Genomic DNA, 17,865 nt, shown 5'->3' with positions numbered 1-17,865 from the left:
GATCCAGGAAATCCCCCGCCCCTCAACCCCGGCACCAATCCCCATACTTGGGCAAACAGAGCTCAATCGAATGGCAGGTCAACTGTGCAGGCAACAATTCCAGGGTTTCGTAAGGAACCCTACTGGAATAGACTACTGATCGTGGCAGGAGTGCTGTGCCATTGGGAAAGTTGATGATGTTTGCTAGTTTGTTGCTATTGTTTGTGTAGTTGGTCTGATGGGGTTTTGACTGTCATAATATGACCACCAAAGTAACACTGGGTCTGGCATATCCCATGGACAAGCAGATAAATTGTGGGCTCCTACTTAACTCTAGCCCCAATCCAAGAACAGCGAGTTCTGCTCACATGGCCCTGCTCCACACTCACCTTCGTGAAATCATCACTGAAGGTAAGGGAGCTACAGCAGAGCGTGGTGAAGAAAGCAGATGGTGCCGGCTATCAATTGGAATCGTGTCTGTGGTCTTAAAGGCTTGTATTCAAACAAGCAGCCCTCTAAGTGAGGAGTCAACTAAGTCCCCATGGAAGAAACATACCAGCTTGTGTGATCCAAAGATGACAATAACAACATTAAAATATGACAAAGGGAAAAGTATCAGAGCGAAAATTATGAACACCCAATTGGTGGAAGACTATGGAGGAGTGGGGGAGCCCAAAACCCATCTGCAGAGTAGCTAGTCAGATTAAGCTGATGGTTGATCCTCTCTAGCCACGGGCAAGGGTATCAAGCTTTATTATGAGATAGAGAGGATTGTAATCTTGATTACGCTGGATCAAACTTGATACTTGGTCAGTTGACCTCCCTCTTGACCCAACCTGAATTTGTTCTAAGTGCAAGTCTCCTGCTTGTTCCACGTCAAAAATTCTTTCCCAGGCTTTTAAAATGAGGGTTGTCTTTTCTTTCTTATTCATTATTTGTATTTTTATCTTTATATAATTATTATTTTATTCTTACCACTTTATTTCAGTTTTGTTTTTTATTGTTTCTGTTGGGTTTTCCAGCTTGTGAAGCAAGGAGTGGCTGCAGAGACATAATAACTGATACAAGGGTTTATAGGGGATGTGGGGATGTGGGGGTAGGGAGGGGGGAGAGAGTTTCAGAAGTAAATAATACAGGAGCGGGGAGGGAGCACTAGAATGGAATATGATTAGACAACTCATTTTAAAGGTGATTTAGTCATTAAAAAAAGTTCTAAAATTGATTATGGTAATGATTGTAAAATTCTTCTTGATATCACTGAACTATTGAGTTGTATAATATGTGGATTATGTGCCAATGAAACTATAAAAAAAGAAAAACAGAAAGCCCTCTCTTTCTCCAACAGATGGCTGGTAGTTTAGAATTACCCACTGTTCGACCACTATGCCACCAGGGCTCCCCTAGGCAACCACCAATCTTTCTGTCTCCAGAACTTTTCCATACTGTGTTCTTTTGTGGCTGGCTTCCTAATATAACTCAGGTAACTGGCTGAATTTCCTTAGGCATCCTGAACCCATTACCTTTACCGATGCTTTGCAAGTGATTTAAGGCCCCTTCAGTCTTTTGTATGTAAAGGTTTATGCAACGACACTCCTGCCAGGGCTCACCTCCCATCATCTTTACCTTTGTTATGACCCTCTCTGACATGATCTCTCTCAAGGTTACAAGATCATTATTTAAATATTTGCATAGTTCTCTGCCTATCGACATGACATGAAAATATACTCAGTCACTATGTCTTGTCTCGCCTCCACTGACTGCCTGAGCTTCCACTGTCTCGCCCACAGATTTCACAGATCAGATGACCTCTAGCTTGTCATCTTTTGTTCCATGTGACTCTCTCTGTTTGGGCCGGGTCTGGACCATGCAGCCGCTCCCCCCCGCCCCCTCGCACTTCCGAAAGATAGCCTGCTGGACTGTGTGGCCCCTTCCCCCGCCTCTCAAGGCCGGAGCTGGACTGTGCAGTCCCTGCCTCCAGCCTTCCAAGGAGCTTATCTGTCCGGGCCGGGTCTGTACAGCCCCTTCCCTCAGTGTTCCGGGAGGATTGACTCACAGACCACATCCTGACGCAGCCCCTGCCACTGTAGCACCAGAAGGCCTTCCCTCCCCTCATCAGTACATCTGTCCTTGGCTCAAGCCCTATATATGTCCCACTGCCTCCCTGCCAGATGCGATTTCCCTGACCTAACTGGTTGGGTCTCGGAACCCGCCCAGGGGGCTCAAGATGCCCCCACCCTTCTCTGCTCCCCCTTCCCTCCCTGGAGTTCTTTCCCTGCCTCAATAAAACCATTCTCAACTTCACATTTCTGGCTAAATTCTATCTCTGTTCCGCGCCTCCATCTTCAACCTCTTATCTTGGGGCTGAAAGACCCGGACTGACAGCACCCCACCCCCGCTTTCCTCTGGCCAGTGCACAGTCCCATTCTCCGTTTTCAACCTCTCACTCTCCAGCCACAGTTGTTTGAACAGGGCTCAGACACTGACCAAAGAGTGGCCAATTTGTGACACAACTTAATAATTTTAAAAGATCTCAATATGAACGGATCAAACGTAGAAGCAGCAACAGTTGCACTGAGAAGGAAATCAAGTGTTCAGAGGGGCCAACGGTGCCATGATGAACCGTAAACAATGAACCGTAAACAAGTTAGAGTGTACTGTCCTCCGGATGCCACAGGTTGGCAGAAACTATAGATTGAGAAATAAGTGGCAAGAGTGAGTAGCCAATTGTCTAGGGAAAAGAATAGATGTCCGCAGAAGCAGAGATGGAAAGAGTGATGGAGGAATATTAATGCCAAGGGATCGAACGGAAGGTATGAGTTCAGGGCTGATGTCCCTAGTTGCCTTGGATCCAATTTCAGCAATCCATTCCAGTTCTTGAAAACGTTTCTAGAAGTCTTGGGACATTTCTAGAAGACAGACACTTGAGATTCTCTGTTAGAATCATCATGACTATGACAGTGCTGTACTGCTCCAGCTGTCAGGTTAGCAGGTCAGACCAGTCCTTGGGGAAGGACATCATCCTTGGTGAAGTGGAGGGTCAGCAACAAAGAGGAAGGCCCTCAACAAGTGGGGTTGACACAGTGGCTCCAACAATGGGCTCAAACACAGCAACAATTGTGAGGAGGTGCACAACTGGGCAGTGTTTGGTTCTGTTGTGCTTAAGGGCCCTACAGGGCACCTAACAATGACACGGTACTTGTCCTGGATTTCCTTAAGGCACCTTCAGCGGCAGTTCCCTACTTGAGTTCTGAGATGTTAGGTTTCTCTGTGCCCCTGATTGGCTGCAGACTCTGTCAAAAGAATGCTCTGGAACACTGCCTCTGAGAAATAAGCCTTCAGAATTTGGGAACACATCTTGATGGATTCATTACAAGGAAGGTGACAGCATCCAGTAAACCAGTTCAAAGGCTCACAATATATAGGATACTGAACGCTCCACAGGGTAATTTTGTGTATCTAATTCCCCATTCAGTCTCTTCAAGCAGCAAGCAGACAGCCTGGCAGGGGGCTTTATTTTTGTTGATTATTGATTCTTTTTATTTTAAGCAAAGTAACATATGCTTGTAGTTTAGAGAGTTCTCCCACTGCATGAGGTCTATTAAGACCAGACTTTTCAGCCTCCCTTAACCCTATTTTGCTTGCTGCTGAGCTAACGGTTTTCAATTCTTTTACATCAGGAGTTGGTGAACAGCAGGCCAAATCTGGCTAGCTGCCTGTTATGGTAAATAAAGTTGTTTTTTTTAAAAATCATTTTGTTGGGGGCTCTTACAGCTCTTATAATAATCCATACACCCATGTGTCAAGTACATTTGTACATATGTTGCCATCATCCTTTTCAAACATTTTCTTTCTACTTGAGCCCTTGGTATCACCTCCTCATCCCTCCGATGCCCGCCCCACCTCATGAACTCTTGATAATTTATAAATTATTAATTTCATATCTCACACCTTCCCCCTACCCTGATGGTATTGCTACTCCCATTATTGTTCCTGAGGGGTTTATCTGTCCTGGATTCTGTGTGTCAAGAGCTCTTATCTGTACCAGTGTACATGCTCTGGTCTAGCCAGATTTGTAAGGTAGAATTGGGGTCATGATAGCGGTGAGAGGGTGAACATTAAAGAACTAGAGGAATGTTGTATGTTCTGTCAGTGTTATACTGCACCCTGGCTAGCTAGTCCATTCCTTGTGACCCTTCTGTGAGGGGATGTCCAATGGTCTATAGATGGGCTTTGGGTCTCTACTCTGCCCCTCCCCTTCATTTGCATTGATATGGTTATTTGTTCTGGGTCTTCTGATGTCCGATACCTAATGCCATTGACACCTCATGATCAAAGAGGCTGGTGTGTTTCTTCCATGTTGACTTTGTTGCATCCCAGCTAGATGGCCACTTGTGTATCTTCAAGACCCCAGATGCTATATCTTTTGATAGCAGGGCACCATCAGCTTTCTTCACCACATTTGCTTATGCACACATTTTGTGTTCAATGATTGTGACGGGAAGGTGAGAATGCTGGGTTGTTAGAACAAAGTGTTCTTGTGTTGAGGGAATACTTGAGTAGAGGCCCAATATCTGTCTGCTACCTTATTATTTCATATATAATATATGTACATAAAACTAGGTCCCTATCGCTATATATAAATATAGTTAGATAATGCGTTCCTGTATTTATACCTCTATAAATGTCCTTTGCCTCCTACCTCTTTCCTCTCTTTCCTTGCTCAATAAAGTTTTATTGGAACAGCCACACTCATATTGTCTATTACTACTTAAGCCCCACAAGAGCAGAGTTGAGTAGTTGCCATAGAACCCATGAGGCTCCTCCAACAGTACTCTCTACTTTGCAGCTGGGCTCAATAATTTATTGTTAAGAACCACACAGAACTCACAGATGATACTCACAATTATGGTGTTTGGGGGAGAGTTAACAGGTTAAAATTGAGCTGAGAAATGCTCAGGATACAGTTGTTTGCTCAGGACATTCTTCTCTGCTGTGCCTGCAGGCAGACCACTTTCTGGTCCTCACCCTCTGGGCCTGGCCTCTGCCCGGCTTGGGAAAATTACAAAGCCCTTTTAGGGCTGCCAATGAATGCCCAAAGGGCATGCCACTCCTCTACAAGACTCAACCCAAAGGCACAAGCTCCAGTTCCATGAGTCAACAAGACCCAGCCCCTCCAATTGTGTGCCAAGTATTCAGTTTTACTTGCTGTCGTCTGGGAAGTCCCCTCTCTGCCTCACACTCTGGCGCCTGGTTCTGCTGCTGCTGCTCTGCCACTCCTCTGGTGTTACAGCTGTCTCTTGGATCAAAGAGGGCATCCAAAGGACATGCTACACTCCGGGCCCTTTTCTTTTGCTGGTTGTTGTCGTTAGGTGCTGTTGAGTAGGTTCGGACTCATAGTGACCTTATGTACAATAGAATGAAACACTGTATCCTCACAGCTATCCTTTTATTTGAGCCAATCAATGCAGCACAGTGTGAATCAATCTCGCCAAAGGTCTTCCTTTTTCACTGCCCCGACTCTTTCCTAAGCATGATGTCTTTCTCCAGGGGCTGGTCTTTCCTAAAACCGTGTCCAAAGTCCATGAGATGGAGCCTTGTCATCCTTGCTTCTAAGGAGTATTCTGGTTGTTAGCTTTGCCAGTGTCATCTCACTGACATCAAATCAATGCCGATTCATAGTGATGCTACAGGACAGGGTAGAACTGCCCCTGTGAGTTTCCAAGACTGTAACTCTGTACTGGAATAGAAAGCCCTTTCTCCAGAGGAGCGGCTGGTGCTTTCGAACTGCTGACCTTGTGGTTAGTAGCCCAACACATATCTAAATGGCCACCAAGGCGCCTTCCTACTCTACACAGGGCCACAATAAGTCAAAAACAGTGGAGGGAGGGTGGGGTAGAAAGGGGGAACCGATTACAGGGATCTACATGTGACCTCCTCCCTGGGGGACGGACAATAGGAAAGTGGGTGAAGGGAGATGTCGGACAGTGTAAAATATGACAAAATGAGAAGATATTATAAATTATCAAGGGCTCATGAGGGAGGAGGGAGTGGGGAGGGAAGTAAAAAGGAGGAGCTGATGCCAGGGGCTTAAGTGGAGAGCAAATGTTTTGAGAATGAGGGTCACAAATGTACAAATGTGCTTTATACAATTGACGTATGTATGGATTGTGATGAGCTGTATGAGTCCCCAATAAAATGATTTTTTAAAAAAGTCAAAACCAACAACCTTTTGATTTCTATACCAGGTGACACCGTGAACAGTTGTTACATTATTAGCATATTCAGTAAAACTTAGGGGAGCTGGAACTCAGAGCCACCTTATATAGTACAGTCTTAACACTTTTCTATGGCAGTTAGTGAAAAAATATTTTGAGTATTCCTTCTGATAGGCTTCTGCCTATATTAGAGCTTAAATTCTGAGCAACCTGATTTGCAAAAGGCTTATAGATGGCAGTGACAGCCTTAAATTCATCTGTAGGGTTCCCATAGAGATTAGCCTACACTGAATACTTTCTGATCATTAACCGAGGATGTAGATAATCTTGACCTTAGGTAAAATAATTTGGAAGTAGATTACCTCCACGTCTCTTCAGCCAGCCTGGGGAGGGGAAATCTCTCTCTTAGGGGCTTGCCTGGGTGCAACCTTGATGAGGTCACCATACAGGGGACAGTACTGGGGGTTGAATACTCTAGTCATACCCTATGAATCTCACCCTGTGTTGGTCGAAAGGCCTTGGACCAATCTTGTAAGCCTTCTATCTAGCTTAATGTATGTGTCCCCATCACGTGTCCTCATTGCTACTTCTGTAGTCCCACCTGTAACTATGATGTGTTGAGTGATCGGCTAGCAATCATGAATTTGTGACAGTTCCCTTTGTTCCGTGCCCAATTTATCTGGCCACCTGGGCTGAAACATCCTTGGCCATTTTGGCCTCGTCTCATACTAATGGCCTCCCTCATCCCAGTCATGTCTATGCTTCTGTGTTGTCTCTTTTAAGACTTACTAAATGTTCTCCTTAAGTTATATTTGAGATGGGGTCCCTTTTGTACCCTAAAATGTCTTACAGGTTCCAGCTTTCCCAGATGTTTTACTGTATAAGAGGGGGTACTCCCCCCTCCATAAAAACCCATGCTCGTTTTTTGTTTTTTTTTTAAATGCGACGGGGAATAGTACATTTGGAGTTTGTTACACCAGGTCAGACTGTTAATCAAGCTTTCTATTTAGAGGTTCTGAAAAGATTGTTTAACAGTGTATGACCAAAAAGAGCTTGATTTGTGGCAGACGAGGGACTGGTTCTGTCACAACAGTGCATCTGCTCACAGAGCCATCTCACGGTGCCAGTTTTGAGTAAAACCCAGCATGCCTCTCTTGCCCCACACACCTTACTCACCTGAGCTTGCTCTGTGTGACGTTTTAGTTTCCGTGAATGAAGAGGGACATGAAAGGAGAGTGGTTTGATGTCATGGAAGAGGTGAAGAGAAAAATGAGGGACATGCTGTCAGCCATCCAAACAGATGATTTTGAAAAATGTTTCCAAGAATGGACTTGAAGATTTGACAAATGTATTAAGTGTAATGGAGAGTACTTTGTGAAGGTGATCAGGTTGTTTTATTAAAAAAAATCTAACTGCATAGCATTGAAAAAAATTCCAGGTTTTTAAAGGGTAACCCTTGTATGTTTTCCCTAAATACTCTAAACCACTAAAAAAGGGGACTTGTGTGTGGATTATGAGCCCACGTTAGTGGTTTCAGACTTGAAAGAGCATCTAAATCAAGTCTCTACTTGTTTTTCTTATCTCATAAAGCTAAGAAAACTGGGTCCCTCCTTAGCTTCTGCTTCAGCAGGTTTGTTGTGGGTCCTCAGGATTACCATTTTCCAATAGTTCCCAGACAATCCCCACGTTGCTGGTTACCGGGATAGCCTTTGGGAGCCCCTGGCTTAAAAGTATGCGATCTTATTATCCCATTCTAATCCCTGCTTTAGAGAGAGTTGGCCAGCTTGGAAACAAACCCCAAGGATCCAAGACTCAGCTCCCAGAGGAGGCACCAGAGACTCCGCGATTCAGCCGGAATTCAAAGAAACCCGTTCCGGACCGCCCAAAGCTGCGCGAGAGTCTGCGTGATGACGTCACCGCCCGCGCCCGCGCTACGCAGACGTCGGCGGCGACGTTCGGCGGCGAGCGGAGCAAGATGGCGATTCCGGGCAGGCAGTGAGTGCTGCGGGAGTCAGGGCCAGGCCGGGGACGGAGAAGCCAATGGACAGTGGCCTTGGAAGTGAAAGGGGCTTGGCCGTCAGGCTTAGAGCCGGGGAAGCCCGGGGGACACGCGTGCCCCTCCCCCGAGCGCTCTGCAGCTTGGAAGCCGGAGTGTGAGGGAGAAACTTGCGAGGAGATACAGGAAGTTAGGCTGAGGGGCAGAGAGCGAGACTTTTCTGTTTTCCAAAAGCTCGGTCTGAGGCCCCTCAGTCTTGCTTCCTACTCGGCGCTTGCGTTCCTCCCCGTGGATGCGCCCGGGACAGTGAGAAGAGACGGCCCGGCCTCCCGACAGCAGGCCCTCCTGCTGGCAGCAGCTGCAGGCCTGCTGCCCGTCCTTCGCTCGTTTTTGCTTTGATTTTGGAAGGAATGTTGTTTTGAGAAACCACAGGGAAAGGGTAGGCCTTTAGGGGGCGGAGGGGCACGTGGCCGCAAGAGACAAATACTGTGCCCACTCGGAAGCTTAATTTTGTTGGGGACATCGGCTTCCCGAGACATCTAACTCTTAGGGCCCAAGCAAGAGAAACGAAATTAAAGTGTCACAAACATATCTGTAAAGCAGCCCTATCAAGGACTCCCCAGTTGGTTCGTGCGGGTTCCATTACCCAAGAACTTAAGTTGAAAGTTCCCAGGAAGGGGGGTGGGGGGGGTCTTCACCGGGTTAAATTCGTGTTTTTCTGTTCAGTGGACATGAACTGAGCCCTTCCTTGCCCACCAACATGCCCTTTGTCGAAGGGTACTCTCACTCAGCATCTAAAACATCTCGCAGCTCGTCCGTTGTCATCCTTGATTAGAAAGGGGCATGTGTGCCAGGCCCAGGTCAGGCAGAGTAATCATTAACAATACACGTGGCTTATAAAAATGTTGGGATCATTGGAAATCAGAAATATTTTGCTATATGTTTATGGGCTATAACATTTCACTTGGTAGCTTCATCTGGAAGATGTAGTGAACGTGTTGGGTACTTTATGGGGAAACATTTACATATAATGGTGTCATTTCTATTTGAAAAACTATGCAGGTATGGGCTTATTTTGCCAAAGAAAACACAGCAGTTGCATCCTGTTTTGCAAAAGCCATCAGTGTTTGGGAATGATTCTGATGATGATGATGAGGTAAGGATACTGCATTCTCTCATGAATTGTTGGAAGTACACCATTTGCTTCGCTTTTCATTGAACTTATGAGTTTCATGTCTTTGTTTATCTTAGTTAGTTGTCACAACTGTGTCTGTGATGTGTAGGATAAGTGAACAAAGTACTACTTAGTGACGTTCCACTAATTGTTTTATCTTTAAAATGAAAGTCTTATAAAAGATATTTTTAATCGATTTATTACGGCCTCATACAACTCTATTACAATCCATACATACATCAGTTGTGTAAAGCACATTTGTACATTCATTGCCCTCATCCTTCTCAAATCTTATAAAAGATTTTTTAAAACTTTTAGATACATAGTCTTTTTAATTTATTTTATTTTAATTTTTTTCATAGTCCTTTTTAGACAACTAATATTAAGTGTCAAAATTATTGATTACATGAAGATCTCTAAGAACTATTGAAATGTCACTAGTTTCCTAGAAATTTTTATTAGCAAAGTAGTTTTCTAATTTCTTAGACATTAAGTTCTAGGGTGATTGGGTTCTTTATGAGAATACTTTTTGATTATGTCCTCACTGCTAAAAGTAATTGCTGTTATAGTAATTGACAGTATTAACTAACATCTAATAAGAACATTTTGAACCTGAGCAGCCAAAGCAGTGTGTTACTGTGAAGCTCACAGTTTCTAACACCAGCAGTCCAAATGTGTGCTTACTAATGTTTCAGTCATTTTTTATAGCTTTCAAATAAAGACCTCCACATCAGTTAACCTCATACTTTGTTCTGGCAGAAAAATAGCTCTCCTTTACATTCATATTAGTTATATGACCCATTGAAGCATAGGGAACTCCATAAGACAGAATAGAACTGGTCCTTAGGATTTCTGAGCCCAAGTCTTTCTACAGGAACAGTCAGCCTCATCTTTATCTAACAGAGCTGCTGGTGATTTTGAACCACTGACCTAGCAGTTAGCAGCTTAACCCATTGTACCACACATACCAAACCTGACATCAAGTGGGATTTACACTTAATTTAATCCGTCTCCAAAACTGACTTTTTCTATTTTTCTGTGCAGTCTCTTTTTAATGGTAGAATCACAAAACGTTATTGAAATGTAGATGGTGAAGTGATTCACTTTGCTATGGGGAATTAGTGCAGGAATGGGCATTTAAACAGCTTGTAAGGCTTGTTTGAGTTGAAATGGGTAGAAAGATGAAGCGGATATTTTAGTTGGTGGGATGGACAGCAAGTAATATAGAGCGAACATGAAAATACAAGACATTTTTGTGAAAGAATGTGACTAGGAAGAAGGATATTTATGAAAATGTGGCTGCAGAGGAGATTATAACAGAATCAGGTCAGGTTATGAAGTACCTTGAAAGCGCTTGGTAATTTTTACTTTGTAAAGCGTTTCTGGTATGCGATGGGCATTTTTGAGCTGTGATATGAGAATCACTTATTTTGGGAAGGTAGTTCCAATATTGTCAAGCACAGAAAGGCTTTAATGCAGAGGACTGGCTTTATAGGTGATGTAAGACCTGATAAAGCAAAAGGAGTGTTGAGCCAACACAGAGATTAAGAGCAGCAAGAAGGAAACTTATAAGATGAAGGGACACGGCGAAGACACGGGTGTTGGAGACCAGGTTCACTTGGTGGGACTAGGTCTATCCAGAGAGAACTTAATCCCATCAGAGGTTTAGCCTTAGGTCCAGAGGAAAGCATGTAGAGATACTCTGGCTTCTCCTTTCCTGGTGACCTTTACTATACGGTCTCTGTAGACCCCAGCCAGAGCCTCTGACACGGGTGCCGCAGCTGATGAGTAGGATATATAAAATTGGTCTTTAGTGGGGCAGGGGAGGGAGGGGAGAAAAAAACAAAAGAGCTGATACCAAGGGCTCAGTAGAAGTAAATGTCTAGAAGAGAATGAGGGCAATATATGTACAAACATGCCTGATTCAATTGATATATGGATTGTGATAAGAGTTGTACGAGCCCCCAATAAAATGATTTTTTTTAATAAAATGATTTTTTTTAAACTTAGTCTTTGGTGTAATTTGTTTATTTATAAAAAATCAGCGTGGTGGGGTCCAGCTTTTCTAGAGAGTTAAATGTGAGGTTTGACTGTGTTTTTAAATACTTCAAAATTAATTCCGTTTTGCAGTTTAAGCAACAATAAAATTACCAGTGCTTTGAAAAATAAAGAGAAAGATATTTCATGAGAGGAGCTAATGTGAAGCAGAGCAATCTGTAATTTCCAGTAATTGGAGCAAAAGCCATGAAGAGCTCAATTTTAAGACCAGGATTTCCTTTCATGTGTCCAGCAGAGGGTGCCCTAGCATGTGAATTGTATCTGTAGCTTTAAAAATGTGAAATTGGGAGTCTAGGTTTTAATGATTTAAGTAGTTCTTTTTAAAGTTGTTAGGATGGTTAGAAATAAGTTTTCTTTTGTGTAGAGGTAGAAGAGCTAGTAATGATGGTGACCGTTTTTTACCCCTCTGAGTAAGTTCTCATTCTGACACTGCTGTGGGATTTTAAGTGTTTGTGTAGTTCTGCTGTCATAAGATATACTTATTCCCTTTTCTCCAGTCCTTTCTCTCTCTCCCAGTCACCACTTTCAGCATTTCTGTAATGGATACTTTTAATAACTTCATAGCCAGTTATGTTTTCATCTACCTTTCCCTGAAATTTATTTTAAATGAATTTCTTCTCGTCAATGTTACTCCCTTGTTCCCAAACTTCGAGTGTTCATCCTGAGGTAGAAAGCTTCTCCATTCTTTGACCTCAAACTGCTGTTGACAATTTTCTCCTACCTGTCAGAGTTTTTTACAACTCTGATTTTCTTCCCCCTGGAAATAGTCTCGCCTTCATTGCATGCCTAAATCATAACCAAAACGACTTCCTTCAAGATACCTTGTTTGAGTCCCACCCCCTCCCCCATTGGAAATAATCACTTTCTTTTTAGGACACTTTATCTTACTTGCAGCACTTGCTTTTTACAACTTGTTTTATGAGGTATTTGTTTACCTTTTACTCTTGTGGAGTGTGAATTGCGTAAGTTAGAATCAGGATGTCAAGGTTCTAAGGAAGAAGATTACTCACCCAGGTATTTTAGCTGTTGATATCACAGAGAGCCAGAGAGTAAATGTTTCAGACTTTGTAGGCCCTACAGTCTACTAGTTGTGCCATCCCAGCACAAAAGTGATCATTAGAGAAAATGCAAACAATTCATATGATTGTGTTCCATCGTAACATTATGTATAACAACAGAAGGTAAAGTAGATTGCATCCACATCCTGTAATTTGCTTATCTTTGGTTTGCGCAGTTCTTGAAAGTACTGTAATAACCAGTATCTCACAGTGCTTATAAAATTCACACCAAACTCACTGCCATTGAGTAAGTGTCCTTATTGGATGAGGTAGAACTGCCCCTGTGTATTTCCAAAACTGTAACTCTTTACTGGAGTAGAAAACCCCATTTTTCTCCCAAGGCCTGGCTGGTGATTTTGAACTGTTGGCCTTTTGGTTAGCAGCTCAACAAGTAACCAGGGACCCTCCAAGTGCCTATAAGGTGATTAGTAGTTAAAGTAGATGTTGCGGAAGTAACCCTGGTCGTGTAGTAGTTAAGAGTTGGCTGCTAACGCAAAGGCTGACAGTTTGAACCCACAAGTCACTGCAGGAGACAAATGGGGCACTCTGCTTCCGTAAAGATTACATCTAGGCTTGGAATCCGATGGAATTCTATCTTATAGGGTCACTATGAGTAGTTAGAATCAACTTGAATGCAACAGGTTAGATGTTGTCTGACAGATGAAACAACTTTCTTTTAGAGAATTTCTCTCTGATGAATGAATGCTTATTGTATGCTGCATAATGGATTTCATTTTTTTTTAAATCATTTTATGGTGGCCGCTTACAGCTCTTATTACAATTCATACATTATCCATTTTGTCAACCACATCTATACATATGTTGTCATCATCTTTTTCAAAACATTTTCTTTCTACTTGAGCCCCTGGCATCAGCTCCTCATTTTTACCCCTCCTCCCCCTGCTCTCCCTCCCCCATGCCTCCTTGATAATTTATAAGTTCTTTTTTTTTTTCCATGTCTTCCACTGTTTGTCCTCCTGGGATGGGGGCCATACATCATCATTGTGATTGGTTCCCCCTAACTCCCCACCCCTCCAACCCCTACCCTCTCCTAGTATCACTGCTCCCCTTATTGGCCCTGAGGGATTTATCTGTCCTGGATTCCCTGTGTTGTGAGCTCTTAACTGGACTAGTATACATGTTCTGGTCTAGGCAGATTTGTAAGATAGAATTGGGGTCATGGTAGCGGGAGGAGGGTGGGGAGCATTAAAGAACCAGAGGAAGGTTATGTGTTTCACTGGTGCTATACTGCACCCTGACTGGCTCTTCTCTTCCTTGCAGCCGTTCTGACGGGGTGTCCAATTGACTACTGATGGCTTTGGGTCTCCACTACCACCACCACCCCTCATTCACTATGATACGATTTTTTGTTCTTTGATGCTTGATACCTGATCCCATTGACACCTCATGATCACACAGGCTGGTGGGCTTCTTACATGTCGGCTTTGTTGCTTCTCAGCTAGATGGCCGCCTGTTTACCTTCAAGCCTTTAAGACCCCAGACGCTGTCTTTTGATAGCCGGTCAGCATCAGCTTTCTTCACCACATTTGCTTATGCACCCATTTTGTCTTCTGTGATCGTGTCAGGAGAGGTAAACATCACAGAGTGCCATGTTAGTAGAACAAATTGTTCTTGCATTGAGGGAGTACTTGAGTGGAGGCAAAATGTCCATCTGCTACCATAATACTTTATAAATAAATATATGTACATATCTCTATTCCCCTGTCATTGTATATAAATGGATTTACATATATACATGCTTGTATTTAGACCTCTATAACTATCTTATGCCTCCCAGTTCTTTCCTCTATTTCCTTTTACTTTCCTCCCTTCCCACTATCATGTTCGGCCTTCATTCGGGCTTTGGTAATTCCTCTCAGCTACATTGCCTTTGATCGAGCCCCCCAAACATCCTATGCCCTCCTCACCATCAATTTTAGATCACTTATTCTTCCCTTGTCCCTGGGTTTGTTGGCACCTCCCTTCTTTCCCCCATCTCTCCCTCTCCCGTGGGGTTTCAGTTTTATAATTGACTACTTAAATCATTATTTCTAGAAAATAATATTTGTACAAGATCCAGTTTTACAGTGTAACTCATATGCTTTAAAAATACCTGGATTCAACCCTGAAAAAAAAATGTTGCTTTCAGATACATTTAAAAACCTCTGACCTCTTTAACAGGAAGTTTTAAGTTAAATCATATAGCTGAAATATACAAAATTAGGATTGCTGTTGTTAGGTGCTATCAAGTGAGTTCCAGCTCAAAGCAACCCTGTGTACAGGAAAAACACTGCCTGGTTCGGCACTCTCCTCACAGTCCTTGAGCCTCTGACTACAACCACTGTGTCGTTCCATCTCATTGAAGATCTTTTCCACTTTCATGTCAGGGAGAGAGAGGGTAGGTTAGCTTTACTTTGCATCATTCAGAAGCGTTGGTCCTTTTATGGGTTAAGCATTACATTTCATAAGATACGCTTTACAAAACTAAGGAAAGCACAAACTGGTGTATAGAAATGGCAAAATACATTAATAGACCAATAGAGAAGAAATGGAACTATCTAATAAACATGAAAAATATTCAGTCTTGCTATATTAAAAACATAAGTTATAACAGTAAGCTGCTGTTTTTTACTATAATATCAGCATTTTTAAAAAAGTAAGGATTGGACCCACCTTGCCTCCCTCTCCTGCTGGGAAGGTCATGGCCATCCAGGAGCAGCTCCGGTTAGAAACAAAGATGGAAGGCGTAGAAGATCATAATTATCCAGGAAATCCTGAGGACAGGAGAAATGGATAGTGTTGAATTTAGAAACATCTGTAGTCATCTGGCCTTACAAATTGAAGGATAGCAGTTTGATAGAGACTTGGGTGCTACCCATCAATGTTTGAAGACAATAGTCAAGACGCTGATTCAGTCGCTTGCTAACCTTTCGGTAGCTTATGCCTCCTTGAGACAGATTTTTTTTTCATGATGAAGAAATTTTGTTTTGTCTTCAAACATTTTATTGGGGGCTCGTACAGCTCTTGTCATAGTCCATACAGTCATCTGTTGTGTCGGGCACATTTGTGCATGTGTTGCCATCATCATTCTCAAGACATTTGCTTTCTACTTGGGAAAAAAATAAAGTAAGGATTGGGTTGAATGGGCACTCATTAATTTTTATATGTTTAAATTGATAGACACTTACTGAAAGTTTTGCAATTTGTGCCAATCCTTTCCAGAGTAGTTTTATGTTTGTTTGTTTTCAAAGTAAGTTATCTATTCTATCAGTCATGAGACCGAAACGATTTCCCTTCTTAAATTCTGACTCATGACGGCCTTATAGGACAAGGTAGAACTGCCCCTTTGGGTTTCCGAGATTGTAACTCTATGGGAGTAGAAAGCCCCACCTAAAAGCCTTTAAAACTGTGAAATTGTGATGGCAACACACTGTCTTCCTTGGAGTGCCTGGTGGTTTCAAGCTGCTGACCTTGTAGTTGCTGCTGACCTTGGTGGTTTCAAGCTGCTGACCTTGAAGAACAGTACAGAACTAAGAGAAGAACCAATTATGAGGGAGAATGAGGGAGGAATTCTTACTCTTTTCCAGGAAGGGAAATAATAGCATAGTTGTCTCATACGTGTGAAGTTGTTTGATGAATTGTGAGTGGTTGTAACCACTACAACACCAGGACTCCTCTTAGTGCTTTATAGCAACCTTATATAGGATTCCTGCAGTGTGTAGATCTTTGTGGGATCAGACAGTCCCGGGGAGCAGCGGGTGGGTTTAAGCTGCTGACTTAATGGTTAGTAGTCCAACACTTCCTGACATCACCACGGGAGCTGCTTTGCTATGTGCGCTTTTACCAAAAATTTAATAAACTATTACTTAAAAAATTAGAGTAAGTGAAACATTGAGGATTTTAAATCTTACATCTGCAAGAAATATACATTGGCGTTGAAAGATAAAAGTCTTTGAAAAACGAACTCGCAGTATAAATATGAATACTGTGTGGTGAATATGCAATGCTATTTGTGTAGAATTGCAGAGAATATATGAAAACATTTTTCAGACAGATGGCAATAGATTTTTTTCTCAAAATTATTAGTGTATTATAAATTTGAAAAATAGTTGAAGGTGAGTGCTTTTGGCAATAATTATATAACTATGATTGCTTATTCCTAAAGTTAAACATTAGCAGGTTACTGGATTGCATGATACATTTGAATTGCTTTCAGTGTTTCCTGATTTTTCTACACTCCAATCCAAATGTTTAAAAACATTGTCTTGCAAAGTCGTTTCTTCGGTCTATTTTACCTAATAAAGATAATCTTATTTTACTTGGAAGCCTGTTTGGTTTGGCAATGGTAAGAAAGAGTCAAAAAAATCAATAAAATGTTTCAGGTCTGGCTTTTCATCAGGTATAATCAGATAATTTTCCTTTTCTCTGAACATAGTTTGTTCTAGTTCAAATAAAATGACAGTTTTATGTAAACACAGGAAAGCATGTTATTTGTGAAAATAAGCAGGAAATGTCTTTACATGTTGGCTAAGATTTTTGAACTTGTGTGGTATTAAACTGAATTTCTGGCAAATTTAAGATACTGATTTTATCTAACAGCAACATAAGCAGTGAAAGATTTATAATAATTCAGTTTTGTTAAAAACGGATCCCTTAGTCTGTTTGCTATAAGTGAAACCGTGGGGAAAAAACAAAAGAGTAGGGTGGTGCTAAATGATAGAGTTCGGATTGGAGGAGAATGCCGTTCTTTATTTTATTCCTCAGTAGCGAAGAGTGTCGCAGAACTAGCTAGGAGAACAACTGATGGTGAGGAGAGAAGGAGGGGAAGTTCTTACTCTTTCCAGGAAGGGAAATAATAGCACAGTTGTCTCATTCATGTGAAGTTGCTTTGTGGATTTGTGTTTAAGTGTGTTCTTGGGCAAGTTTACTTATTTTAGCACACAACCAGATTCTTTGGTTAATTTTTTTTCCTTTCTGCACAAACAAAAAAGTGCAAAAATACTGTGCATGCAGATACTTTGGAGTCTTTTGTCTACTTAACTGTAATGCTGTTATTAGTTCTGAAATCGTCATATGATCAGTCACGAGACATACATTGGCGTTTTTTCCAGGGATTGTTCAAGATACTAGAGTTAAAAAAAACACTCTATTTCAAGAATCCCAGACTAGTTGGTAAGACACAGATAGGGCGGTTAGGTGGTGAGACAAGATTAGGGTGGTTTTTATTAGTAATATGGCATGTAGTTGAGACATGAGCAAATTAAAATTACTACGAAAGAAATGAAGATGAGCAGAAGGACATTGGGCCTCCACTCAAGTACTCCCTCAACACAAGAATACTTTCTTCTAGTAAATTGGCATTCTATGATGCTCACCTTCCCGACA

General features: G+C 42.2%; 1 protein-coding gene across 2 annotated transcripts in view; it reads left to right on the top strand.

Moving 5' to 3' along the window:
• Positions 1-8,159: 8,159 nt before the first annotated feature.
• NSRP1 (nuclear speckle splicing regulatory protein 1) overlaps positions 8,160-17,865 on the top strand; it is a 36,422-nt gene continuing 26,716 nt past the window's right edge. The window contains exons 1-2 of one of the 2 annotated variants that reach the window (XM_004706897.4): positions 8,160-8,189; positions 9,253-9,346. In XM_004706897.4, coding sequence (XP_004706954.1) covers positions 8,170-8,189; positions 9,253-9,346 — 114 coding nt within the window. In that variant the 5' untranslated portion in view covers positions 8,160-8,169. Of the gene's footprint in view, positions 8,190-8,988; positions 9,347-17,865 lie in introns of those variants that run through there. The other variant, XM_045299603.1, reaches the window with a different exon arrangement.

The sequence above is a fragment of the Echinops telfairi genome, unplaced genomic scaffold, assembly GCF_000313985.2.
Source record: "Echinops telfairi isolate 266 unplaced genomic scaffold, ASM31398v2 ScPeMD7_7458;HRSCAF=8496, whole genome shotgun sequence".
Lineage (NCBI taxonomy): Eukaryota > Metazoa > Chordata > Mammalia > Afrosoricida > Tenrecidae > Echinops > Echinops telfairi.
The sequence above is the reverse complement of the archived record's forward strand: the minus strand, read 5'-3'. Positions and strand labels throughout refer to the sequence as shown.